This window comes from Equus asinus, chromosome 20, assembly GCF_041296235.1.
Source record: "Equus asinus isolate D_3611 breed Donkey chromosome 20, EquAss-T2T_v2, whole genome shotgun sequence".
Taxonomy (NCBI): Eukaryota; Metazoa; Chordata; class Mammalia; order Perissodactyla; family Equidae; genus Equus; species Equus asinus.
The window spans coordinates 16141542-16164239 of NC_091809.1; the positions used below are offsets into that span (position 1 = coordinate 16141542).

Consider the following 22698-nt stretch of genomic DNA (forward strand, 5'->3'; position numbering starts at 1 on the left):
CCGTAGAAAGTAAGAGGAAGGAAATAGTCAAAATATGTGCAGAAATTTTAGAAAACAAACATATAATAAAATGGCCGAGTGGTTAAGTTCACACGCTCTGCCTTGGTGGCCCAGGATTTTTCTGGTTTGGATCCTGGGTGTGGACCTAGCACCACTCATCAGGCCATGCTGAGGCGGCGTCCCACATAGCAGGGCCAGAAGGACCCACAACTAGAATAAACAACTATGTACTGGGAGTGCTTTGGGGAGAAGATGAAAAAAAAAGAAGATTGGCAACGGATGTTAGCTCAGGTGCCAATCTGTAAAAAAAAAAAAAAGTAGAAAAATTAAATTTAAAAAATGGCTGAGATTTAGGTTTTTGAAAAGAAGAAAAAAATAAATTTCTGGTGATACTGATCAAGGAAAAACAAAGAAAAGGCACAAATTAGAAATATTAATAAAAATGGGACGTAATTACAGAGGCTGCAGAGGTGAAAAAAGCAATAAAACATGAGGAATGATTTTATTACTAATATGCCATCTATTCACTCATAATTGTGAAACTGTAGGTAAAATATCCAAATTTCTAGAAAGTGTAACTTTAAAAATCTGAATCAAGAAAAAAATACAGAGTTTAAAGAATTTAAAACTCACTAAAGAAAATGAAAAATAACTTTAAAACCTTCCCATACACACACAAAATCCTTCCCATAAATAAGACACCAGATCTAGATATTTTCATAAGTGAATTCCACTAAATACATGTGTGGCTAATAATGCTAACCATACACAAACTATTCCAGTACAGAAAAAAACCCCACATCCAGTTTCTTTTATGAGGCCAAGATTACCTCACTACGAAACCCTGATAAGGATAGCATGAGTCAGAAAAATCATACACCATCCCCCTCCTAAACACAGATGCAGAAATCCTATCTAAAATATCCACAAATTGAATCCACTAATGTACAAAAGAATACGTCATGATCAAATTGGATTTATCCCAGGGATAAAAGGTTGGATTCACATTAGAATATTGATGAACGTAATTCACCACATTATCAGTCTAAAGGGGAAAAAAATCATGATACTCTTAAGAGATGTAGAGAAAACATTTAATAAACTCAACATCTATTCGTGATTTAAAAAAATCTCTTAGCAAATTAAAGCTAGAAGGGGACTTGCTTAATCTGATAAGGGCCATCTAAAAAACCCTATAGCCAATTCATCATTAATGGTGAAATGTTGAAAGCATTCACTGAAGATCGGGAGCAAGACAAGGATGTCCGTTTTAGGGACATTTTTTCAATGTTATTGTGATGACTACAAACATCTATTGCATTGTATATACCAGCGACAGATGTTAGAAAATGTGGTTTCAAGAAGAGATGCCATTTACAATGGCACCAACAAGTGTAAAGCACTCAGAAATAAATCTAAAAATGATGTGTATTATTTATGGAGAAAATTATGAAACGTTAGAGAAGACCCTAAATAAGAGCAGAGTTATACCACATTCATTGATTGGAAGACTTATTGTTATGAAGTTATCTGTACTCTCCAATTTGATCTACAGATTAAATGCAGTTCCAAGAAAAATCTCAACAGGATTTTTCATGGAAACTGACAAGTGAGCAAAGAGCCCTGCAACACCAAAGATGAGGGATAAGAAGGACCTTATCTTCCCAGAAAGCAAGACTAAATATATTCATTATATTAATGCAAGCAGTGTGTTACTGGTATAGGTATAGATGCACATTGGCCAACAGAATAGGGTTTATCTGCCTGGCTTCCTCTTGGAGAATGAAAGATGCTCTCAGGGGACTTCCTTGTCATCAGGATGATGGTAACGTGACAACTTATTGCTTCCTCTAAGTTAGTTGTAAATCTGGAATACATGTTAGCCCCGTCTTTCTTTCTTTTTTCTTTTTTGCTTCTTTAGATTTTAACCTAAAATCAGGGTACATCGTACAATGGAGGCCTACATTATACGAGTTAGTGTTTCTTTATTTTATGCCAAAATAGGCTGTTACTAAGTTTAGAGTTTGATTTAAAATATATGTGTGTATCCATCCATTCACTCACTCTTTTATCTGCATACTCATCCATCCGTTCATCCAACTGACCTTCATCTACCCACCCATCCACCCACCCTCCCATCCACCACTCATCTATGCAGCCATCTATCAATCCATTCATCCATGCATTCATGCATCCATCCACCCATCTATCCATCTGCCCATCCCTCCCTCCCTCCCTCCCTCCATCCATCCATCCCTCCATCTACCCCATTCACCCTTCCATCCATCGATCCCTCCCTCTCTCCCTCCCTCCCTCCTTCCATCCATCCATCTACTCATCCCTCCACTCACCTATCCACAGCCCATCCATGCATCTATCCATCCACCCACCCATGCATCTTCCCACCCATCCAACCACAATTTCACTCCCCTACTCATTTATTCATCCATCCACTACTCATCTATCCACCCATCCAAACTCTCATCTATATATCCATCTATCCACCTCTCTGTCAACCTGCTGACAATCTGTTATAGATTGACAATGGTTATAGAAAAGAGGTTTCAAGGTCTATCAGTTATCTATTGATGCGTACATAACAAACCACCCCAAAACCTAGTGGTCCAAAACAACAACTTTTTATTTGATCCCAGTTCTGAGAGTTGGCCAGGCAGGTCTTGGCACAGATGGTTCTTTTCAGCTTCGCAGGCTGGGGCAGCTCCTCAGAAGCTGGTGGCACTATTAGGGCTTCACTCCCATGTCTTATCCTCCAGGCTCTCTCTGTCCACTGGTCCTCTCTCACAGGGTAGCTGTACTTCCTCATATGGCCACTTGGGTTTCCAAGAAGGCAAAGAGGGAAGCTACCAGACCTCCTCAGGCTTAATCCTAGAATTCATGTAATGTCACTTCTGTCTCAATCTATTGGTCAAAGTAAGTCACAGCTCATTTATTCAACAAATATTGTTCAAGAACCTACTGTGTGTTAGGCACTGTTCCGGGTTCTGGAGATAAGAGGCGAACAAAACAGACAAATTCTCTGCCCCCTTAGAGCTTACCTCCTGGTTCCTGCACTTCCTGTTAAGAAGAGACTCCGTCTTCACTTGTGTGTGATGCAGGTCTGAAGTCTTGATTTCTTGTGGGTGACTTTTCTCCCCACCCAAATTAGATAGGTTTTTCTAGATCACTCTTATCAGAATGGACTGCTTTTCCAGGCTTCAGGTTCTGGGCAGGGGCCTCAGTTTCCCTTCCTCTGTGTCCCACAGATGTAAGTCACATCTCTGACCCTAGAGGTCATGAGATCCCCATTTCTTTGCCCCATAGAGTCTACTTTGGGGACTAAATCCCCTAGTCCATTGCAGTGACAGATCACCATTGCCATTCTGTCTTTACTTTCTCTCTTACTTTTGGCATCTAAGGATTTTTTTCCCCTTTATTTCAAGCTCATCTGTATATAACAATACTTTATTATACTTTGTTCAGCGTATCTAGGTGTTTGTAGTAGGAGCAAGGTCTGTGTGTGTCAGCTGATGCTTCTCTAGAGAGATCAAATTTCCAGGAAATAGACTCTGAGATGGAGATTTGCATGCTGAAGGTTAATTGAAGAATATGCTGTTAAGTTCAACACCTGTGAGGGAGCGAGGGCAGCAGGATGGGGCAGAGGGACATAATCTTGGCACTCGCCATAGACATGGCATTCGCCGTGTCTTAACTATGCCCAGGAGGTGGGGGGATATCATGAGGTATGAAGTAGTGGGGATATTATTATTCCCATTTTACAGATGAGGAAACTGAGGCACAGAGAGCTTAAGTCAGCTTCTTAAGGTCACTCAACCAGTACCTGACAGAGTGAAGATTTGGATTGGAAGAAGGAAAGAAAAAAAATCTTAAATTATTATTTCAAAATTATTAGCCCTCCAGGCATGATATCTTTGAGTCTTCCCAACACCTTGGTTGAGCTATTTTTTTTCCATATTGTACAGCTGGAGAAACATAGACTCAGTGAGGTGAAGGGACTTGACCAGGGTGACATAGGAGAGCCCCCAAGGAATGTGGTAAGTCGGTTGTTAGCGCCAAGTTTTAGTGACAGCGTCCTCAAGAGGGAGGCAGGGGGGAGCATGGAGGAGAAAGGGTGGGAGAGACAGGAAGACTGGTGGGACATCTCAGATGTGATGTTTCAGGATGGAGGTCGACACACATAGGCTCAGGACCCTTCTTTCAGCTCTCATCTGAGGGCACCCAGGACCCGTGAGAGGGGGACCACCTGCCCCAAAAAGACACACATGAGGGTGTTCCTCACAGCATTGTGTACAATATGATGAAACCACCTATGGGTCCATCAGTCGGGGAGTGAACATTAAAATGGGGTCCATGCAGAGGCTGGAGTCCTACACAGTCCATTTTGGAGAGTGGCTTAGGGCGAGGGCTCTGGGCTCAGAAGACTCCCCCACTTCCTAGACGAAGGACCTTCAGTTACTTTCCCTTTCCAAGACTCAGTCTCCCCTTCTGTAATCAGTGGAAAATTACTGCACTGACAACATAGGTTGACTCTGAGGATTTAGGGAGATGATGAGTGTTAAGCCCTTGGCACTGGCAAGTCACTGAGCAGACCGGGTGTCAGTAAGCTTTTTCTGTGGATAAGGACAAGTGAGAGTCTCCAAAATTGGCCCCCTTCATACCCCTACCAACCAAGGTAGTCAATTGAACAGAGTACTGCGTCACAGTGGAATGGCAGAAATTAGCGCCACTCTTGAAGGTCTAAAGGCATAGTGATCAGAGTCTCAGACCCCACAGGAACGAGGAATAGGGTCACACCAGTGGGTAAGCCATATAGACCAGCAGAAGTGCCAGCTGAGGATGAAGAGAACTTAGAGTGGACGGTGGGAGGGAGATGATGCGAGGTTCTTAGATTCAGCTGCAGCAGAGGGAACTGTGGCTCATCCCGGTGACTTCCATTTTCTGGTTGCAACAGACACCAACAAGACTCCTGCAGTAGCTGTCCCCAGATGCAGTGAACCTCTTCACAAAGCACCTGGATCCAAGTGGCACGAGGGGTGGGCTGTCACGGATGCTGTGGTGGACCAACCAAAACCCACTCTAGGAGTCTGCGATCGCTCCTGTAACAAATTATCGCAAACTTAGAGGCTTAAAACAACACAGATCTATTCTCTTAACAGTCCAGGAAGACTCAGAGTCCAAATCAGTTTCACTGGGCTAAAATTAACGTGTCAGCAGGACTGTGGTCCTCCTGGAAGCTTTAGGGATGAACCCATTTCCTTGCCTTTTCCAGCTTCTAGAGGCCACGGGCATGCCTTGGCTTATGGCCCCTCTGCAGCCGTCGCTCCAACCTCCACGTCCGTCACCACATCTCCTTCTCTGCCTCTTCGCCTCCCTCTTTTACGGACAAGGATCCCACCTCCAATGCCTGTCCCCACCCTCCCAGTCAAGAACAAGATCATCCAGGACAGACGGGAGAGGAGAGGTGGGGGTGTATGAGCTTTCTAGGACTGCCATAACAAAGTACCACAGGTTGGGATGCTTAAACAACAGAAAGGTACTATCTCACAGTTCTGGAGTCTGGATGTCTGAGATCAAAGTGTCAGCATGGCTGGTTCCTTGTGAGTCCTCTCTTCTTGGCTGGTAGATGGCCATCTTCTCTCTGTGTCCTCATATGGTCTTCCCTCTGTGCGAGCCTGTGTCTTAATCTCCTCTTCTTACAAGGACTCTGGTAATATTGGATGAGAGCCCACCCTAAGGAGTTCACTTTACCTTAGTTACCTTTGGAAAGGCCCTATTTCGAAATAAAGTCACATTCTAAGGGCCTGGAGGTTAGGGTTTCAACATACGAATTTTGGGGGGGAACGACACAATTCAGCACCCATGACAAGGAGGAAGTTCCTGCGCCCCGCTTTTCAAAAAAGAAAAACCCTAGAAACACGGAAAGTTCCTCAGAAAAGTTCCAGGGGGCCTCAGAACTAGAAGAGGCTTGAGTCCTGCACCCCGCTGCAGAGCCCAGAGAAGTTCGCAGGTCCCCAAAGAGGAAATGACTCAATGGTGTCTCTGGGCAGTTGAAGCCACAGAAAGCCTCAAAGAGTTTCCTGTACCTCAATCTGGCCAAAAAAAATCAGCCTCGTGCAAGGCTCAGGAGTAGCAGAGAGTGCACCACTCTCGACAGGGCACGAGTACGGAAATGGAGGGCTGAGGGATCAGAATCAGACTGGTGTTGGGCACACGTGTGGATGTGTAGCGCGAGAATCAGATGCACACCCCCTCCATCCCTTAATGCCTCCGCGTTTCCTAAGCTGCCTGGAATTTTGACAGTCTTGGGAAAGGAGCCTGTGGGGAGGGATGACTCCAAATGGACTGATATCAAGCTCTCAGCATCCTGGGGCAAAGGGATCTCTGCCTAAATTAAGCTGCATTACGAATACAAAGCAAGTTGAGTTATTTGCTCTCCTTGCGAGTTGAGATTCACACGTGTACACTCCACGTGCGTCTGAGTTTGGGTTCCCACAGAGGCAGAAAAGGGTTCAGGGACAATCCTTTCTCCAGGAGGAACACAGCCCTGCTGACCCCTTGATTTGAGTCCCATTAGACTCATTTCTGATTTCTGACTTCCAGCACTGTAAGATGATAGATTAGTATTGTAGAAAACTGATACAACTATGAACACTCATTTTTCTTGGAACTCAAACTGCCGTCTATTTCCCACTTTTTTTTTAAAGACTTTTTTTTTTTTTTTAAAGATTGGCACTGGAGCTAACAACTGTTGCCAATTTTTTTTCCTGCTTTTTCTCCCCCAATCCCCCCAGTACATAGTTGTATATTTTAGTTGTGGGTCCTTCTAGTTGTGGCATGTGGGACGCCGCCTCAACGTGGCCCAGTGAGTGGTGTCATGTCCTCGCCCAGGACCCAAACCGCCGAAACCCTGGGCCGCTGAAGTAGAACGTGCGAACTTAACCACTTGGCCACACGGCCGGCCCTATTTCCCACTTTTGATGGAGAAGCGACTTCACCCTCCCTGTACCTGGATTTCCCCATCTATATAGTGGATATGATAACAGTATCTTCCCCTCCTCCCACACACAGAGTCATTGTGAGAATTAAATGAGTTACTGTGAATTAATGCCCTTGGCACAGTGACTGCCATGCAGAGAGTACATTAGAAGTGTGACCTATAATTAATGAGTGCTATTACTTTAAGAAAAACAACCACACAAGCATGATATTGAAAGCAATGGACATTCAGCTTTGCTGTGGGAGACAACTGGGAGTGGTGGAAACTGTGGTGAGCTGGTGAGCTCATATCTTATCGAAAGAGGGCAGCTGCTATCCAACCCAGGTTGTTGTCATGGCTTCCAACTTTCCAAGAAAATCCAGAATTCTGGATTTGTCCATGTGCCAAGTTTTGTAATGTTTAAATATTGGCTACTAATTCCCATTTTAAAAACATACCTAATGACTAGACGTGGCCTGTGAATGTAAGGTCACCTTTGATGTAATAGCTGATGAGGATCCATAATTTAAATGTGCACATGATTGCAATGATGCTTACGAAAATAATATCTATGGAGGATTAAAGAGCTCACTCTTTAAAGAGCTTGTGGGCCAAGCTCCAGAAAAAATATTTAAATTCTCAAGTCATTTCATCTCACAATAACCAGGGTAAGGTAGAGGTCACAATTTATCTTCTTTTATAGATAAGGAAACGGAGGCCCAGAGAAGTCAAGGATGGATCCCAAGATCACCCAGCTGGGAAATGGTAGAGTGAAGATTTGAGCCCAGGTAGTCTGGCTCCAGTGTAAAAACCCTTCTGTTTCTCTGAGACAATGCATCTCAGTGTTTGAACCCAGTGGCATTTAGCCAGAGGGGCACAGCATCATAATAGGAAACTAGTAAATGATTTGTCATCATTCTTTTTACTTCTAGCACGTCTGGGTCTTGGCAAGAGATGAAGAGAAGGGGGAGGGGGGCTGGGGGGAGGGTGAGCATGTTCGACTTTGGGTCTTGAGGAAGAGTTGATTGGGGTGAGAGAGGAGGGTGAAATCTGAAAAGATGCTGGAGCACAGGAGGTGAAGGCGGAAATCGATCAGATAAACTTCTCAGAAGCTGTAAAGTAGGCCAGTGGTCTGGACTAGGGGCTTCCTGCCTTCACACCTTATCTGAAATCAAGTTGGGAGTCTCCATCTCCTGCTGTACCAACCTCTACACCTTCAGGGTTCTCTCTGCCTCCTTCCTCCTTCTTCCCCTTCTGTCTTTCCTTCCCCTCCCTCTCTTTCCATCTCCCTCCTACCCAGACCCCTCCAACCTCCCCTCTCTCCTCCACCTCAAGGCTGGGAGGCCCCTCCCAGGAATGATCTTTGGAGGCTAAACTTAGTGAGAGGTTCCATCCCCAGGCGGAAGCTGGTGGCTGCTGGTAGCTTTGATAAATATACCGTCCCCACACCTTAGTCTTCTCATCAAAGCCACGGAAACAAAAAGACTGTGATGAGAGGAAAGGAAACTCCAGCGGGGGCTGGGCTGAGCATCTGGGGCCGTCCCACTTCCCACCAGCCCAGCAAGGGCAGAGAGGCATGAATCCGTGGGTCCTCGGTGGGGGTGGCTGGGGGTGGCACTCCTGCCTCAGTCTCTACATCTGGAACATGGGGGCAACAACAGCTTCTGCCCACGTATGTATACAAAGATGTGACTCACACGAGATGGTAGTCATAGAGAAAGTGCCTGACAAATGCTCTTATTATTTCTAAATCACTTAACGGCACTTGCACAATTACAGAGCTCCTATGGTGTACCAGGTACCATACCAAACGGTTTTTTTCTACGCCTGATCTGGGTTTAACCTTCACAACAAACCTAGGAGGCAAGGACTGTTGTTACCTCCCCTTTTAGAGGAGGAAACTGAGGCACTGAGAGGTGATGGGACTTGCTTAAGTTCACACAGCCGGGAAGTGCCAGAGTGGAGTTGCAACCCAGGACCATCTGATTGCAAAGCCTATTTCCTTTCACCCTGTACCGGGCAACAATGACAACAATATTATCAACAACAACAATAATAACTCATCCACCTCTGGGGTCTGAGCCCTTGTTCTAGGGTCCTGGGAGGTGAAATGTTCCTCCAGCCATACCGGGTCATATGCTCGTTTGCATAGACCACCTGATTTGTATGTAAAGGGTGCCTGGCAGGATGTAGCTTCCACTTGCTCAGGAATTCAGATTTAAGGGGAAGGCAGACCCCGGGTATGAGGTCTCTGATGTCTCCCCAAGCTTCTTGCATAGAGCTGTGCCAGCTGGGATTGGGCTTCTCATTTGTAGAGTGACCTCCGTGGGTCATTCCATCCATCCATCCACCTCTGCAAACCACCCTTCCCCTAAGAACCAGACGGATCCCGGTGCAACATTTGCCATTTATTTCCAAGACTAGTGGTCAAGGGGCCCAGGGCTGTGGACAAAGTCTGGTCCTCACCCCAAGATGTGCTCGTCTTGGCTGGGAGGAACCTCAGGCTGTGTATGTGTGTATGTGTGTGTCATTGTGATGCCATGTACGTGTGAGATGGGTCTGACCGTGATGCGGCATGTGGAAGTCCGATGTGATGAGCATCGAAACCCGTGTGTCACACGAGGGTGACACCGTGTGGGTGACTGAGTTTGTGATGATGACTTGTGTCATGGGTGGTTGTCATGCAATGCTTATGACTGCTTGTGTGCTGTCTATGACTCATGTGTGTTTGCGAGAGAATCGGATGCTTTGTATGAATCTGTGCATATGAAAGAGTGTCTGAGATTGTGCAGCTGAACGATTCTCTGTGATGCTGTAGGTATAAATGTATTTTCTTCCTTTTTTTTTCTTTCTTTCTTCTTTCTCCCTTCCTTCCCCGCCTCCCTCCTTCTTCTGTCTCTCTCTACTTCTTTCTGCAAACATTTTCCAAGCGCCTGCTGTGTACCAGGCTCTGGCCTGGGTGCTGAAACCGCCATTGGGCCCTAGTGGGATGTGAGTGTTTAGCGGTGCTGGGCTACAGCCAGCTGGTGGATGATACATTGTAGCCAGAAACCAGCCACAGTGGGAGTATTTACACCAGGGAAATCAGCAAACACTGTGAAACCTCTCTCCTATGCAGAGCTGTTTGGTAAACATTTACCAGCACACCCCTGTGCCTGTGTCTCTGAGTGTGACTTTTTGTGGCCAGGCTGAGGTGTGGCCACTAGCCCGTGGGTGGGACTTGAGTAAGTGACTGTGACCGTGGGTGGGGCTGGGCTGGGCTGGGCTCTCCACATGGATGAGTCCTGATGATAAATCTCCTCCCTCCCACACTTGTGAGAGTGGAGAGGGTGATAAGTTTTTCCGTTCTCAGACAAGTCCCTGGACCCCCAAGTCTCACTTTCTTCTGAATTAAAAGTATAAATACCCACCCCTCACCCTTTCTTCCTGAATATCAGGCAGATCAGTTCTACACCCTGTTTGGGGGCTTACAGACCCAGTCTCCAGGTCTTTGTCTGCAGTGTTGTCCGTGGTGGGGTCTGCAGTTTAATTTGGTCCTCTAAGGTGCCTGCTGGGTCTTCAACCCCTCGGGGTGTCTGGGTTCTTGACCCCTGGTGGTGCCCCCTGTGCTCTCCACCAGCCAAGTTTTGGGTTCCCGAGAGCACTCTCCAAATCTCTGCTTTCTGGGTTTTCTGTCTCCTGAGGCACCCTCTGAGGTCTCTGCCTGTCAGACCCCCGTTCCATCCACCATCACTCCTTCCTTCACACCATGAAAGCCCCGAAGTAGGACCGGGTGCCGTCCCGCAGTCGGACCAGGCGCTCATCTGGCACGCGGACCACCACCTCCTCCCCGGCTTCCAGATGTACCACTCCGCCCAGGAAGCTGCTGTCCCACCAGACGCGAGAATTGGTTGCTCGTCCACAGGGTGACCTCCGGCTGACCAGCAGCTCCAGCTCCTCGGGGTAGCGGGGCGTGCGCTTGTAGAGGCCATGGGTGATGGGCAGGCCACCAGTGAGCCCCTGTGGGCAACCCACACCGCCCAGCTGCACCTTGGAGTATATGTAATAGTAGCCGGCGTGGACAATCACGAGGGCACCGTCCTGGTAGGCAAGGCCCCTCAGGAAGGCCAGGCCCAGCTTCGTCTCCCACAGCAGCGGGCCCCCGCTGCCCGTCAAGCTGGAGTTGGCTCCTGGGGAGGGAGACAAAGGCGACTGATCAGCTCGTGTCCCATGCTTGCTGTGTGCCATTAGGCCAGTCGCCACCCCTCTCTGAGTCCTGCCCTCTCTGAGCTTTATGTGTATTAATTCACTTTATCCTCACTTTGCAGGTTTGGAAAGTGAGCCACAAGTCGCTTGCTTATTACACATCTTAATTCATTTTGTCTCCTTCTCGAAGGTGGGGAAACGGAGGCACAGAGCAATTAAGGGACTTGCCAAAAGCGTCAAAACTTGTAAGTGGCAGAACTAAGGACTGGAGGCAGGACACGCCCTGGTCCAACAGCCTTATGACCTCTGTGTACCTCAGTTTCCCTCTCTGTAAGGCAGAGCTATGAATAGTACCTGCTAAGGATTTAATGAATCAATATGTACAAAGAATAGTAAGCACCATAGAAAGGTTTATTCAGTAAATAAAATTAGAAATATACGGACCTGGGCAGTGCCTGCGCTCTGAGTGACTCTGAGAATAAGTATCGAGTGAATGGATGGATACTCTGACATGTTGGGGCATCTGTCTTGTCTCCTCAGGACACACTGACCCCCCCCCATACCAGGACCCTGGGGTCCCCCTCACCTGTGAGGTGTGCTGCTGGGTTCGCCTGGTGGAACCTCCGCTCTGGGAAGAGAGGGTCAGAGGTTAGATAAGATATGAAGGCAGTGGAGAGTAAGGGACAGCCTCCCGAGGGGTCACCCAGTCCATCTTCTGGTGTCAACCCCACCCTTTCCGGAGTGACCCAAACTTCTGCTTCTCAGGCTTCGGGGAGGAGCACTGGTGGGGCTTGGGCTAGTTGTGCAAATGGCATTGGGCAATGGGCTGAGGGGGTGGGGGCAGTGTGGGAATGTTCCTATCCACTCCCTGTGGACCAGGACTCTGACTCACCTTGCTTCAGCTCCTCCCAGGATCCTGCATCTCTGTCCTGAAAAAGGAAGAGGAGCCCGTGGTGAGGACCTGTGGGGCCCACGCCTCTCACGGCTCAGACTCATGCCTGAGAGACCCATGCTGACCACAGGCTCAGATGCCACCCTCAGACATGTACCTAGGGCCATGTGCACACCCTCCTCCGCCCCCCACCCCCCCACAGCAGCCTTGTAACCACTCCGTGCCTCAGTTTTCCCTCTGTAAATGGACATATGAATAGTATCTGCTTAGGATTCAGTGAATTTATGTGTAAAAAGTGTATTACTATGCTTGGTACGTAGTAAGATGTATAAGGGTTTATTAACTACATGGACATCCGTATGACTGTACATGTGGATGTAAGTGCCAGCCTATGGATATGGATGCGTGACACCGGACACAGACTTGGACACTTGCGTGACAGGCTGACAAGATACACATGGGCACAGTTACGTGGACACGTGGTTTATGGATCTATGTAGGTCTGCAAATGCAGAGACCCAGAAACGTCGACACACGGGCCACGGACAGGTGAGTACATGGATGTGTGGGCGCATGTATGCAGGAGAGCAGCACAGGTCCATGTGGGCATGTGGACACACACGTGTGGCCGTCAGATCCATTCACAAGGAGAAAGGACCTGAAAACATGAGACACAAAAGACCAAGACCACATGGTCATGGTGTGGGGCACACAGACCCACAGGTGTGGCAGACAGACAGACGGACACATCCACAGCCAACTGAAAAGTGAAGCAGAGGGAGATTCTGCCCGAATTGGACAAAGTCGATTAGTGACAGTCCCAAGTGTGGCAGAGGGATGTGGCTAATAATAATTAGCAATATCAGAATGTCCATTCTGGGGGTTACAGATGATGAAACTGTATTCTAAACATTAAATTTGCTAAGAGACTAGATTTTACTTGTTCCCACTACTAGAAGATATGATAATTGTGTCCACGCCATGAAGGTGTTAGCTGACGGTACAATGGCGATCATATAGTGTATCAAGTATAAATGTATCAATATAATGGCAATATAAATGTACCTGATCAATATGTTGTACACTTCAAACTTACACAATGTAATATGTCAATTATATCTCAATTAAAAAAAGAGAAAAGAATATTGGTTCTGATTGGTCGAATGCTTGCTGGCCAGCCACCGCCTGGCACCACACATGCAATATTGTTTTATTCCCTAGCAGATGGGTACTCTTATTATCATGCCCATTTTACAGATGAGCAGACTGAGGTTCAGAGAGGTGGATTAACTTGCTCTGGGCTGCTTTTAGTGCAACCCCTGTCCTGCACATACACGCAGGGAGACACACAGTGACACAGGAGACCCCCTCCACCCCCGCCACATGACCCCAGGCCCCACTCACCTGCAGAGGGGTGACCATATCCTCCAGACGCCAGTACAGCTGCAGCAGGAACCAGCCCTGGACCGCCAGCCCCGCCGCCAGCAGCAGCAACAAGAAGCCCAGGCCCAGCTGGCCAGCACTGCAGGGCTGTCTCCGGCGGGTGCGCCCCAGCCTCGTGAACGGGATGTCCGTCTGTCCGTCCACCACGAACACTGAGGGCCGCACAACTGTGTCCTCCATGCCTGAGTGGATGAGGCCCCGAGATGCCCCGGGCTGGGCTGGGTCCTGCGCAGGGAGGAAACCACAATTGCCCAACGCTCTTGGGCTTTGCACGCTGCAGACAGGCGCCGGTGGGTCCCGCAGCTGCCTTTAAAGCTGGGGCTCGGCCCCTCCCCTTTCCCCACTCGTCCTCCTCTTCTTCCTGTCCCCCCACCCCCAGCCTGGCCTTGTCTCACTCTCACTCACATGGTCTCTCACTCTTTCCAGAGGCCTCTTAAGATGTGACTCAGGTGGGGGTCAGAGAGGGGAGGCCCCAGCTATCCCTTCCGGCTGCTTCATTCACTCGGTTTCCAAGTATTTATTGAGCATCTCCTGTGTCCCAGGCACTATTCTAGGTTCAGGGGTACAGCTGTGAACAAGAGAGGCAAGAGCGCTTTGTCTTTCGCGGCTCCTATTCTAGCGGGGTGAGAAAGACAATGAGCCGAATAAGTAAGAAAATAATATACAGTGTTTTAGATGTTGATAAGAACAGTGGAAAGTACAAGGGTGGTTTGTGTGGTGCACACGTGCATGTGTATGCCATGTGCATACATGTATATGCTATGTGCATGCATGTGTGTGCATGGAAGTGTGTGCAGGTGCAAGCATGCTTGCGTGTGTGCACATGTGGATGTGATGTGATGCATGTGAGTGCAAGCATATGTGTGCATGCATGTATTTACAGGTGCATGTGTGTGTGCACACATGTGTGGAATGCATGCAAGTTTTAATTGGAACTCACAGCCATGGGATGGAACCTCTGCCCAGCCAGTTAACTAAGCCTAAGACCTGGGTGTCATCCTGGACTTCTTTTCTGTCTTCTCCCCTGCATCCCACCCTTCAGCAAGCCCTGTCTCTTCAACCTCCCAATCAGATCTCAAATCCAGCCACTTGTTTCCATGCCCATTGCTACACTGCTAGCTAAGTGCCATGGACTGAATGTTTGCATCCCCCTCCAAATCCAGATGTTGAAGCCCTAATCCCCCAACATGATGGGTGGTTGGAGGCGGAGCCTTTGGGAGGTGGTGAGGTCATGAGGGTGGGGCCCTAGTGATAGGATTAGTGCCTTTATCAGATGAGACACGGGAGAGATGCTTTTTCTCTCTGTCGTGTGGGGATACAGCAGGAAGGTGGCCACATGCAAACCGGGAAGACAGCCTTCACCAGAGCCAAACTGTGTTGGCACTTTGATCTGAGACTTCCAGCCTCCAGACTGTGAGAAATGAATGTCTGTTGTTGAAGGCACTCAGTCTAAGATATCTTCTTGCATCAGCCGGATCAGACTGAGACAGTAAAGCACCCATCATTTCTTGCTTGGACTGTTGCAGTAGCTTCCCAACTAGACGCCGTGCTCTATCTCTTGCTGCCTTACAAGTCGTTCTCTACCCTCTAGATAGGGTGAGCTCTTATTCATTTATTCTTTATGATTCATTCATTTTTAAAATTTATTTAGTCTTTTTTCTTATTTAGTCTTATTTATTTACTTATTTAATCTTTTTCTTTACTTCTTTATTCATTTTTATTTTATTGAGGTTAAACTCACACAACATAAAACTAACCATTTTAGCACCATGCTCTAACCAACTGACCTACCCAGGCTTTGACCAAAACTAACCATTTTAAAGTGAACAACTCGGTGGCGTTTAGTATAATTACAATGTCGTGCAACTCTGTCTCATTCCAAAACATTTTCAATGTCCCGAAAGGAGACTTCATAGCCATAAACAGTCACTTCTGGTTCCCCAATACCCTCAGCCCCTGCCAACCACTAGTCTGCTTTCCTGCTCTGTGGATTTACCTGTTCTGGATATTTCATAAACATGGACGCATGTGATACGTGGTCTTTTGTGTCTGGCCTCTTTCTCTGAGTATGTTTTCAAGGTTCATCCACATTGCACCATGTGTCAGTGCTTCATTCCCTTTTTACGGCTGAATAATATTCCATTGTATGGATGGACCACATTTTGCTTATGCATTGATTCGTTGGTAGACATTTAAGTTGTTTCCACTTTTTGGCCATTGCAAATTGTGCTTCTGTGACCATGCATGAATATATACCTGTCTGAGTACCAGGTTTCAATTCTTTTGGGTATGTACCTAGGAGCAGAATTGCTGGCATCAGCTTTTTAAACATGTAAGTCAGCTCTCATCCCTCCCTTGCTTAAAATCTTTCAGTGCTTCCCATTGAACTAATAGGGGTTATCAAATTACGGCCACGGGACAAATCTGCCCCCCCCACCCCCACCCCATTTCTGTACAGCCACAGGAGCAGCCGGCACTTTAGTGAGCTTCGAAGACCCAACTAGGGTGTTCTCCTCTGCCCTCTGTTCCTCACTCTGCTCCCAGGGCCTGCCTCCCTGGCCTGCAGCCAACACCCCACCATCATCCACAGCCCCACATGTACTCGTTGGAGTCCCCTCTGTTGGGAACTGCTGGGCACTGAGTGGATGACTCTCATTCTTGGGGCTGGTGTGACTCAGCATGTCCTCTTGCCTCTGGCTACCTAACCCAGGTGAGACAGCTGGGCCTTGAGACAGAGAGGTTGACTGGGGTCTGGGTATTGCTGGAGCAGAGAGCTAGAAACTGGCCTTGGGGGTCACCCCTCACCCCCTCCAGCTGCCTGGACCTTCAAGCCTCAGATCAGTCACTCTTTATCCAGAGAATGTCTCTAGCAGCCTGGAGCAAAGCATGCCCACCACCCCAGATGGCCTATCCCAAGAGAACAGAGCACTGCAGGGCAGACATTTCCTCTCTTATTTTATAAGTACTTTCATAATATCCTTGACTTTACCTTTTGGCCCTCAAAGTCTAAAATATTTACTCTATGGCCCATTTTAGAAAAAGTTTGCTGTCCCCTGATCTTAGAATAGACACTAAGTGGTCATCACTATCTTGAAGCCGCTATGCTCTTGCTCACTTTGCCCCAGGTGTCTTGGGGCCTTTGCACTTACTGTTCCCTCTTCCTGGAACAGTCTGTCTCAGATCCCTCATGGCTGGCTCCTGCTTCTCATCTATGTCTTGACTCAAGAAGCACCCCCCTCACAGGAGCCTTCCCTGACCACCTGTATTAAGCAGGGTTTACCAGAGAAACAGAACCAATAATACATCTCCATCCATCCAGCCAGCCAGCCAGCCAGCCATCCACCCATCCATTCATCCATCCATCTATCCACCCACCCATCCATCCACCCACCCATCCCTCCATCTATCCATCCATCCAGCCAGCCATCTATCCATCCATCCAGTCAGCCATCCACTCATCCATCCATCCATCCATCCACCCACCCATCCATCCATCCACCCACCCATCCATCCATCCACCCATCCAACCATCCACCCATCCATCCATCCATCCATCCATCTAGTCAGCCATCCATCCATCCATCCTTCCATCCACCCATCCATTCACCCATCCATCCATCCATCCATCCACCCATCCAACCATCCATCCATCCATCCATCCATCCATCCATCTATCCATCCACCCATCCATCCATCCACCCATCCATCCATCCATCCATCCACCCACCCATCCATCCATCTGTCATATCTTTCTATCTACCTATGTATTTATTTATCATCTGTCTAATCAATCTATCTATATCCATCTGTCTATCTCTATCTATCTATCTATCTATCTATCTATCTATCTATCCATCCATCCATCCATCTAATCTATTGAGAGACAGATAGAGTGATACAGACACAGACACACACATAGATATTTAAGGAATTGGCTCATGCAATTGTGCTGCTTGGCAAATCCGAAGTCTGTAGGACAAGCCAGTAGCCTGAAGATTTAGTTAAGGGTTGATGTTGCAGTCTTGAGTCTGAAGGCTAGAAACACAGGCCGAATTTCTACACCACCATTTTGAATTCTTTCTTCCTCAGGAAACTTAATTTTTTCTCTTCAGCCCTCCAACTGATTGGATGAGGCCCAACCACATTATCAAAAGTAATCTGCTTTTTGTGTTTCAGATATATTCTTTTTTTTTTTTTTTGCAGGGGAAGATTTGCCCTGTGATAACATCTGTTGCCAGTTTTCTTCCTTTTTCTTCTTTTTGTCCCCCTATAAAGCCCAAGTACATAGTTGTGGGTAGTCGTAAGTTCTAGTTCTTCTATGTGAGCTGCCACCACAGCATGACTCCTGACAGACAAGTGCTGTGGTTCCATGCTCAGGAGCTGAACCCAGACCACTGAAGTAGAGTGCACCAAACTTTGACTGCCATGTCATCAGAGATGGCCCAAGGGTAATCTGCTTTTAAAGTCAACTGACTATAGGTGCAAATATTAAAAAAAATACCTTCATAGCAACATTTAGACTGGTGTTCAACCACACGACTGGTCACCATAGCCTAACTAGGTTGACTCATCAAGTGAACTGTCACTCAATCTAAGTGACCATTACCTGTGGCCCCACCGCAGGTAAGCCTTCACACATCACCCTATTCTCCATTCTTTTTGGACATCCTCATTGTCTGCAATCATTCTATTCCATCTTTAGAATGTAACTTTCACGAGATCCTGTCTGTGCTGTTCACAGCCTAGAACCACAGGTGCTCAAATAAAACAACACCCCATGTGTTAAAGAAATGAAGAAACTGAATCCCAGGACAGGAGAAAGGAGAAAAAAGCAAGAGAAGAAGTGAGAAGATGGACATACAGGAGGGCAGGGGGCCTGGCAGATATCACCTGAGACATCTGTGAGAGATGAGGCTCGTTGAGTCTTCTCTAGACAGGGGTCTCTGGCAATTGGGGGCTGTGACTCTATTTCCCCCATATTCCTGGATTTGGGAGGTGGGGGTTTCCAGGACCTGGGGGTCTTAGGGAAAGGGGGCTGTAGAGGAGTGACTTCTAGGCTCAGGGCGTTTGCACGAGATGAACTGATCCAGAGCTGGGAGCCTGGATCCCACCCTGAACAGTCCTCAAGGGACTAGAGGTGGAGGTAGAAGATGCGCCTGGGGCCCCAGTCCCCCTTGACAGCCAGTGGCCCCCCTCGCCTGTGGCTGCCACTGCTCCCCACGCAGCTCTGGTGATGCTGTGACCGCAACAGCCTCCACACTCCCTTTTTGACTGCTGACTCATGCCTTCCCCTTGCTAGCTCACTCGGAGCTCCAGCCGGAAATATCGCCCTGCCTGCCTCTTACCACCCCCTCCTGAGCACAGATGCCCCACACGATCCTACAGAAGCATTGAGTCTGTTCGGGCTCATCTAGGAAGTAGTGAATGGGAGAGTGGGGCGAGCCTACAGGAGGGCAACTGGAATGCAGGTAAGATAGGAAATGGAGTGAGAGCTGCAGATAAGAGGAAAATGGGATGGAGGTGAGAACAGGTGAGGAGGCAGGTAAGGATGCAGGTGAGGAAGAGGGTGAGAAAGCAGAGGATGACTGTAGGGTTATGAGGCTGGTGAAGACACAGGTAAAGGTGCAGGAGAAGGTGCCCATGAGAAGGCAGGTAAATATGCAGGTGAGAGTGTAGGTAAGGATGCTGGTAAGAGGACAAGAAGAGATCCAGAGAAGGATGTAGGCAAAGATGCAGGTGAGGACCCAGAGGAGGATGCAGAGAAAATACAGATGAGGATACAGATGGACAGACAGGTAAGAATAGGTAAGAATGGGAAAGATACAGGTAAGTTTACAGATAAGGGTGTAGGTGGGGGGACAGGTGAGGATGCAAAAATTACAGATAGATGACAGGTGAGGGTGCACGTGAGAGAGTAAAGATTCAGATGAGAGTATTGGTAAGAAGTCCGATGATGAGGCCGTAAGGAGGCTGGTAAGCAAATAGTGAGAACTCAGGTGAAGGGGCAGTGAGCTGCTAGTGAGGATGCAGGTGAGAATACAAATGAGAATTCAGGTAAGGATGGAGCTGAGGTGCAGGTGAGACGCAGGGGAAGCAGCAGGTGCACTTCAGGCTAGATGCAGGTGCTGCAGGCCCGTGCTCTTTGGGTGGAGAAGCCAGTGAACTTGCAGGTGAACGACAGGAGAGACTGAAGTGCAAGCAAGTGAGGTTCAGGTGGGATGGCGCTGAGCTGTAGGTGAGGCAGCTTGGGATCACAGCTGCCTCTTTCCCTCTCTCAAAGACCTCCAGACTTTGGGAGACACATGAAATATAACTGAAGCTTTATTGGGGGGACCAAGATGGGGGCTCAATTGGGGCAGCCAAAGACGACCATGTTCTCGGAGAAGCTGGCAAGGTCCCGGCACTTTTTCTCATACTCCTCGTCTTGGCATTCATCAGCCTCAGGCCACAGCTCCACCCAGGTGTCCTTCCCAATGATGTAGCTGATGCTGGGGAAGGATGACAGGTCAGGAGGGGCCAGAGGAAGGGCAGGAGGGGGTGACCATGCACAGGCACAGGGCCAGCACTCACTTGGGTTTCTCTCCCCACAGGTCGGAGGAGACGCCCCATATGAGGTATTTTTTGTCCTCCTCCAGCTTCAGGGCTTCTCTGCACTTGATGTGGCTGATGAACCTGCGCTGCTGTCCAACCTGCACCTCATCGGAGCCTGGAGGGGACGGAGAGGGAAGCTGAGCTGGTGGGATGGAGGGAAATGGGGGAGGGGGAGGCAGGAAGACAGAAGACAGAGCACAGGGCTGACCTGATTTGATGATCTGCTCGATGACCATTATGTAATCGTCAAAGTCATCTGACAGCTCCTTCCTGAGAAGTCTGGTCTTATACACTGTGGGGGAAGGAGGACAGTGTGGGTCTGGGGCAGGGGTGACCATGGGGCATCCTCACCTGCATGCACACCTAGGTGCATGGCTCCCCCCAGGCAGATCCATGCAGGATCACAGCTAGTCATGCTACAGTCCCCCAGTAACACACCCAGCCACATACAGTCATACAACCACCATCTCACACAGTCATACACAGCCATGCACACAATTACAGCTACCAACAACTGTAGTAATATACTTAAGAGCTACTCATAACCAGTCATCCACAGCTAGTCTCATCAACCATGGCTATGAGCAACTACAGTCTCACAGCCACACACACAGCCATGCACACTATTACAGATGCCCACAACTATGGCCGTACACATTGCTACAGCTACTCCTATCCACAATCGCACACAACTATGGGTATGTACAGCGACAACCTCACAGTCACACACATAGCCATGAACAAAATTACGGCCACCCACAACTACAGTCAGATACACAATGACAGCTACCCATATCCACTGTCACCCACAACCACTGTCTCACAAAATCATGGCTGTCTACAACTATAACCTCACAGTCATACACATACCCAGGCACACAACCACATCCACTCACAGCCACCTTCTCTCACACACTCACACATACCCAGTCCACTCTTAACCGTGGTTCTCCACACAATCATGGCCCATCACAACACATTCACACACTCAAACACACCAGTAGCCCACAATTACAACCTGAAGCACGGCCACACACAGCCACGACCACTTATAGCCAGTCACACACACAACCACAACCACACCTACTGTCACACAGTCTCACACACAACCACAGCCACACACACTATCATTCACACACAATCAAACATGCATGCACGCCCTTCCCTGCACTCACCATAGTCCACTCCTGGCTCACAGGCCTTGTCCAGCCGGTCTTCCTCAGTGACTTTGTCATCTGCCTGGTGCATGAAGCAGCTCTCTGCGGAGTGGGTGAGTAGGGTACATGGTCTTAGTCCCACTTCTTGTCCAGAGCCTACCTCCCATGGGTGTGGGCAGCCCCAGGGCCATCCCATTTAGTGTCCACTAGGTGTGGGCTTTCAGGGCCCCGTGGGTCACCCCCATGGGGATGGGTGATCCAGTGGGCATGGCCTGCCCCTTCCTGGCTCCTGTGCACCCACCCTCAGCACAGCGGCACATGTCCTTTTGGCAGAGCTTGCTCAGCATTCCATCCTCCTTCTCTGGGTGGTAGAACCGGGTGCAAGTCTCATCTGTGGGCAGAGGTGGTGGGGAGGGGTCAGAGAGAGAGGACCTCCATCCAGAGATCACACCTGGGGCACTCAGAGTCCCAACTCCTCAGACCTGGAGATACCAGGTTCCCAAACATAGGACCACCAGACCCATAACTCACACATCCCTGGGACCCCCAGACCCCAGGCCCTAGGTTGGCTGCTCACCCAGGTTGTAATAGGAGTACACCTTGACCATCCCAGGCTGGATAAGCCCCACATTAAAGTACTGGTGAACTTTGAAGGACAGACAGTCCTCCTGGGTGTGGGAGATCTGGGGGGAAGGAGAAGGTTAGTCAGTGGGGGCAACATGGAAGGCAGTCCAACATAGGGCACATATGGGGGTTGGAACAGTGGTAGGGAAACTGAGGGACTAAGGAGGGAAATGGGTCGGGGAGGGTAGGAATCTTTGGCAAAAGATTAATGAGCAGCTCAACAAATCCATTTTCTTTTGCTCCGAGTCTCAAAAGGATAGGGTACTCTGCTCAACCTCCTCTTCAGTTCGGTGTAACCATGCAGTTGAATTCTGGCCAATAGACTGCTATTGGTACCCATAAAAACTTCCCATGGCCAGCAATACTGCATTGTCTATTTGAAAGTTGGTAAGAGAGTAGATCTTAAAAGTTCTCACCATGCACAAACAAACGCACATATACACACAAGCTCAAGTTCTAACTACTTGAAGTGATGGATGTGTTAACTAACTTTATTGTGGTAATCCTTTTCCAATGTATACATAAATCAAATCATTACACTGTACACCTTAAACTGACATGTGAGATATCAATTATATCTCAATAAAACTGGAATAAAATAAAGGGAAAAAAGAAAGAAATAGGAAACATGTATATATGTATGTGTATGTATGTATATGTGACAGTCATGTACACTTGGAGAAAAATGCTAACAATTAGTGAATTTCAGTAAAGGGTATATGAGACTTCTTTATACGGTTCTGCAATTTCTCTGTAAGGTTGAAATTATGTAAAAATTTAAAAGTACAAAAATTAAAATACAAAAATCATTA

At 48.0% G+C, this 22698-nt stretch overlaps 2 protein-coding genes and 1 long non-coding RNA gene across 3 annotated transcripts in view; all 3 read right to left on the reverse strand.

Moving 5' to 3' along the window:
• Positions 1 to 2623: 2623 nt before the first annotated feature.
• LOC139041199 (uncharacterized) lies at positions 2624 to 5954 on the reverse strand. Its single transcript, XR_011496013.1, has 2 exons — positions 5564 to 5954; positions 2624 to 5114 (listed from the first exon to the last, which is right to left on the reverse strand). It is a non-coding gene; the product is annotated as an uncharacterized lncRNA (long non-coding RNA).
• A 3428-nt stretch (positions 5955 to 9382) lies between these two features.
• TNFSF14 (TNF superfamily member 14) lies at positions 9383 to 13802 on the reverse strand. The gene is made up of 4 exons (XM_014843639.3): positions 13476 to 13802; positions 12072 to 12108; positions 11766 to 11807; positions 9383 to 11163 (listed from the first exon to the last, which is right to left on the reverse strand). The coding sequence occupies exons 1-4, from the start codon at positions 13692 to 13694 to the stop codon at positions 10736 to 10738; spliced, it is 726 nt and encodes a 241-aa protein (XP_014699125.1). The 5' UTR covers positions 13695 to 13802; the 3' UTR covers positions 9383 to 10735.
• A 6015-nt stretch (positions 13803 to 19817) lies between these two features.
• Positions 19818 to 22698, reverse strand: part of LOC106832730 (complement C3) — a 41421-nt gene continuing 38540 nt past the window's right edge. Inside the window, exons 36-41 of the mRNA XM_044753120.2 lie at positions 21840 to 21945; positions 21564 to 21653; positions 21281 to 21364; positions 20314 to 20397; positions 20085 to 20220; positions 19818 to 20002 (exon numbers count right to left, since the gene is read on the reverse strand). Of these exons, the coding sequence (XP_044609055.2) occupies positions 19861 to 20002; positions 20085 to 20220; positions 20314 to 20397; positions 21281 to 21364; positions 21564 to 21653; positions 21840 to 21945 (642 nt within the window). The 3' untranslated portion in view covers positions 19818 to 19860. The remainder of the gene's footprint in view (positions 20003 to 20084; positions 20221 to 20313; positions 20398 to 21280; positions 21365 to 21563; positions 21654 to 21839; positions 21946 to 22698) is intronic.